General features: G+C 66.1%; 2 protein-coding genes across 2 annotated transcripts; both read right to left on the minus strand.

Annotated features, from left to right (window-relative positions):
- Window positions 1-281: 281 nt before the first annotated feature.
- Window positions 282-1658, minus strand: AMSG_05115 (uncharacterized protein; the record flags this gene model as incomplete). Its single annotated transcript, XM_013902711.1, has 2 exons — window positions 282-990; window positions 1630-1658. The coding sequence occupies 2 exons, from the start codon at window positions 1656-1658 to the stop codon at window positions 282-284; spliced, it is 738 nt and encodes a 245-aa protein (XP_013758165.1).
- Window position 1659: 1 nt separating this feature from the next.
- On the minus strand, window positions 1660-2813 carry AMSG_05116 (uncharacterized protein; the record flags this gene model as incomplete). The annotated part of the gene is made up of 2 exons (XM_013902712.1): window positions 1660-2468; window positions 2495-2813. 2 exons carry the CDS (start codon window positions 2811-2813, stop codon window positions 1660-1662), a joined length of 1128 nt encoding a protein of 375 aa, XP_013758166.1.
- Window positions 2814-2910: the final 97 nt, after the last annotated feature.

Consider the following 2910-nt stretch of genomic DNA (forward strand, 5'->3'; position numbering starts at 1 on the left):
GAGTCCTCTTTCGTTCGGTGAGGTGGGACACCGCCCCCCAAAAAGGTTCCAGCGTCAAGTGTTTCCGACGCCCATGAGACCCGTGACCCATGCCCGCCCCAAGGAACAAAAAGGGAAAAAGGGAAAATGGGGGGGGGGGGGGGGGGAGGGGGAGGGCTTTTATATCGGGGCTTGTATGCCGTGATTGATACACGTCCATGTACAGAGGTGGGCGATAATGTGGAAGCAAGCGATGGTGGGCTTGCTGCCTGCTCAACGGCCTACGGGCTGCGGCACACGGCCTACAGCGTGGTGTTGTCGGGGTTGGCGGCTGCTGCACCGGCAGCACGGGCTTGCTCTGCGATTTGCCGCAGCAGATCGTCAGTCTCCATAGCGGTGGCAAGGCCGACGGGAGGGACGGCGGACTCTCCACCCGGGCGCGGCGGGCCACCTGGGCGCGGTGGGCCACCTGGGCGCGGCGGGCCACCAGGGCGCGGCGGGCCACCTGGGCGCGGCGGGCCATCGGGATGCGGCGGGCCACCTGGGCGCGGCGGGCCAGGCGTCGTCGGCGAAGAGCGGCGGGCCGGCGGGCGGCGCGGAGCCGGTGCGCCAGACAGTGCAGAGGTGCCTGTTGCTGGCAATCCGAGGGCGGGCGAGCCCAGGCCTGACGAGGCTGCGGCGGTCGGGGTGCCTGCGGCCGACTGGGCGATGAGGCGCAGAATCTCGTCAGTCTCGCCCATGGTCTGCAGGCCGTAGTTCTCACCGGGTGCGGCGGTGGGGCGTGGCGGGCCTGCAGTGGGCTTGGGCGGGCCAGTCAGCGCGGCAATGTCAACAGTGTCGTCGTCGTCAAAGATGCCCGAGGTCAACTCGTCGACGGTGGCCATGACCTCAGACTGGTCGACGGTCGGTGGCACCGCAAGGGTGCTGTCGGCAGCAGGCGCAGCAGGATCGGCAAGCACCGTTACTATGTCCAGCTCGATCTCCTCGGGCGCCACCGGGCGCGAGTTCGGTCTTGATGGTCTCGGCGGCGGAACTGGCGCCACCGGGCTCTTCCCGCCCTGGTCGCTCTTGTGAGCATCTCCTGCTGTGTCTTCTGTAGCCAGCGGAGCAGCAGTTTGCTCCGACTGTGGGCTGCGTGCGTCGGCGGGGCTATCCGTGGCGCCTGGCTGCGCCTGTTGCGGCTGGGCAGCCGAAGCCTCTGCCTGCTGCGGCGGTGGCTCGTCCTCCTTGGAGCCTCCGCAGCCCATGCTGAGAGAGAGTGTGTGGTGGTGGTGGTGGTGGTGGTGGTGGTGGTGGTGGTAGTGGTGGTGGTGGTGGTGGTGGTGGTGGTGGTGGTGGTGTGGTGGTGGTGGTCAGGCGTGTGTGTGGGTGTGGGGTGTGTGTGTGCGGCGTGGGTGTGTATGGGGTGTATGGTGTGTGTGTGTGTGTGTGTGTTGGGTGTGTGTGTGGGGTGTGTGTGGGAAGAGGTAGAGTGCAGTGGTGCTCCTCCACCTCCTCTCCCTCCCCTCCCCCTCCCCTTCTCCCTCCTCCACTGCCCCCCTCCCCCCTCCCCCTCCCCCTCCCTCTCAACATGCGATGCAACCTGTCGGCAATTTCGGTGAAGAAAATTGCCGTGGTCACAGATGCCGCCACCCACCGCCACGCACTCACGCTTCCCCTGTCCTGTTCTTGGGGTACATGTTAGAATTTGACGATTTGGATGGCATTGCCGTTGTGGCCGGTTGAGCCGAGGAGCACGCCGCCGACCACGATGTGGGTGGCGATGCCGGACTCGTCCCGGATGACGGTACACGAGTGCATGGCCTTGCTATCGTACTTGTGGACGTCAGGTGAGAGGACCGAGAACTCTGGCGGCGAGCTAGCGTCGGACGAAGTGATGGAGACCCAAACGTTGCTGGCGAGGGTGACAACCCATCCGGGTGCGACGTCGCAGGCGAGCTCCGAGAGCTCGCCCTGGTTCTTGGGGATGTGGACAAACGGGCCGGACTTGACGAAAGGGGTCCGGTGGTGGTCGAGGACCGGGACGATGGACGTGCCATTGGTTGAGATGAAGAGCGGCGTGTTGTCCTTGGTCCGCGCAATATGGAACGGCCAGCCGGCGCCGGTGTCGAGCGGCACCACCGAGAGCTGCTCATTTGGGGCCGGCGGGAGGGCGAGGGCGAGGGCGAACCCGTTGTGGGCGCCGACATCGCGATCGGACGAGGCGCTAAAGAGCGCCAAATCATCAGAGAACAGAATGCCTGAGAGCGGCTCGACCTCAGTGTGCGAGTAAGGCAGTTCGAACGTCCGCCCGGCTTGCCAGGTCCGCACGTCGACGGCCACAACGGAGGCATCTCCGGTGAGGTACAGAGTGTGACGGGCGGCGTCGAGCACGTACCCACCACCCATACTCGGCGGAATAACGTCCGAGGCGTTGAACACCATGCCCGTGACGACAATGCCATGAGTGGCGTTGACGCGGTCGATGGCAACACCCCAATGACCGACGACTCGGTAAAGACGAGGGTGGATGGACCTGGGCCCGGGCCAGGGCGTGAGCCAGGTGGAGACGGCAGCGAGTAGAAGGGTTTGAGCGACCAGAAGGGGACGTCAAAGCTAAGGATGCCCGTGGCGGCCAAAGCCGGGCTCGGGCCGGTCATGTCCACGCCGTACACCTGGCCGGCCATGTCGGTTGCCACCAAGTACTCTCCGCCAGGCTGCAGGGAGAGGGTGCTGACGCCCAGGCCAAGGATCGGCGTTGGCGGGAGCAGCACCGTGGTGACCTCGACTGCAGGCACAGGCAGCGCCAGGACGATTAGAGCTGCAAGAGCCAGCAGAGCCGTGGCGGGGCGCATTCTGGAGGGGAGGTTGTGGAGAGGTTGTGGAGAGGAGTGCGGGGGGAAAGGGGGGGGGGAGTGGGAGTGGGGAGGGAGTGGGGAGAGTGGGGGGGGG

The sequence above is a fragment of the Thecamonas trahens genome, assembly GCF_000142905.1.
Source record: "Thecamonas trahens ATCC 50062 unplaced genomic scaffold supercont1.21, whole genome shotgun sequence".
In the NCBI taxonomy this organism is placed as follows: Eukaryota; order Apusomonadida; family Apusomonadidae; genus Thecamonas; species Thecamonas trahens.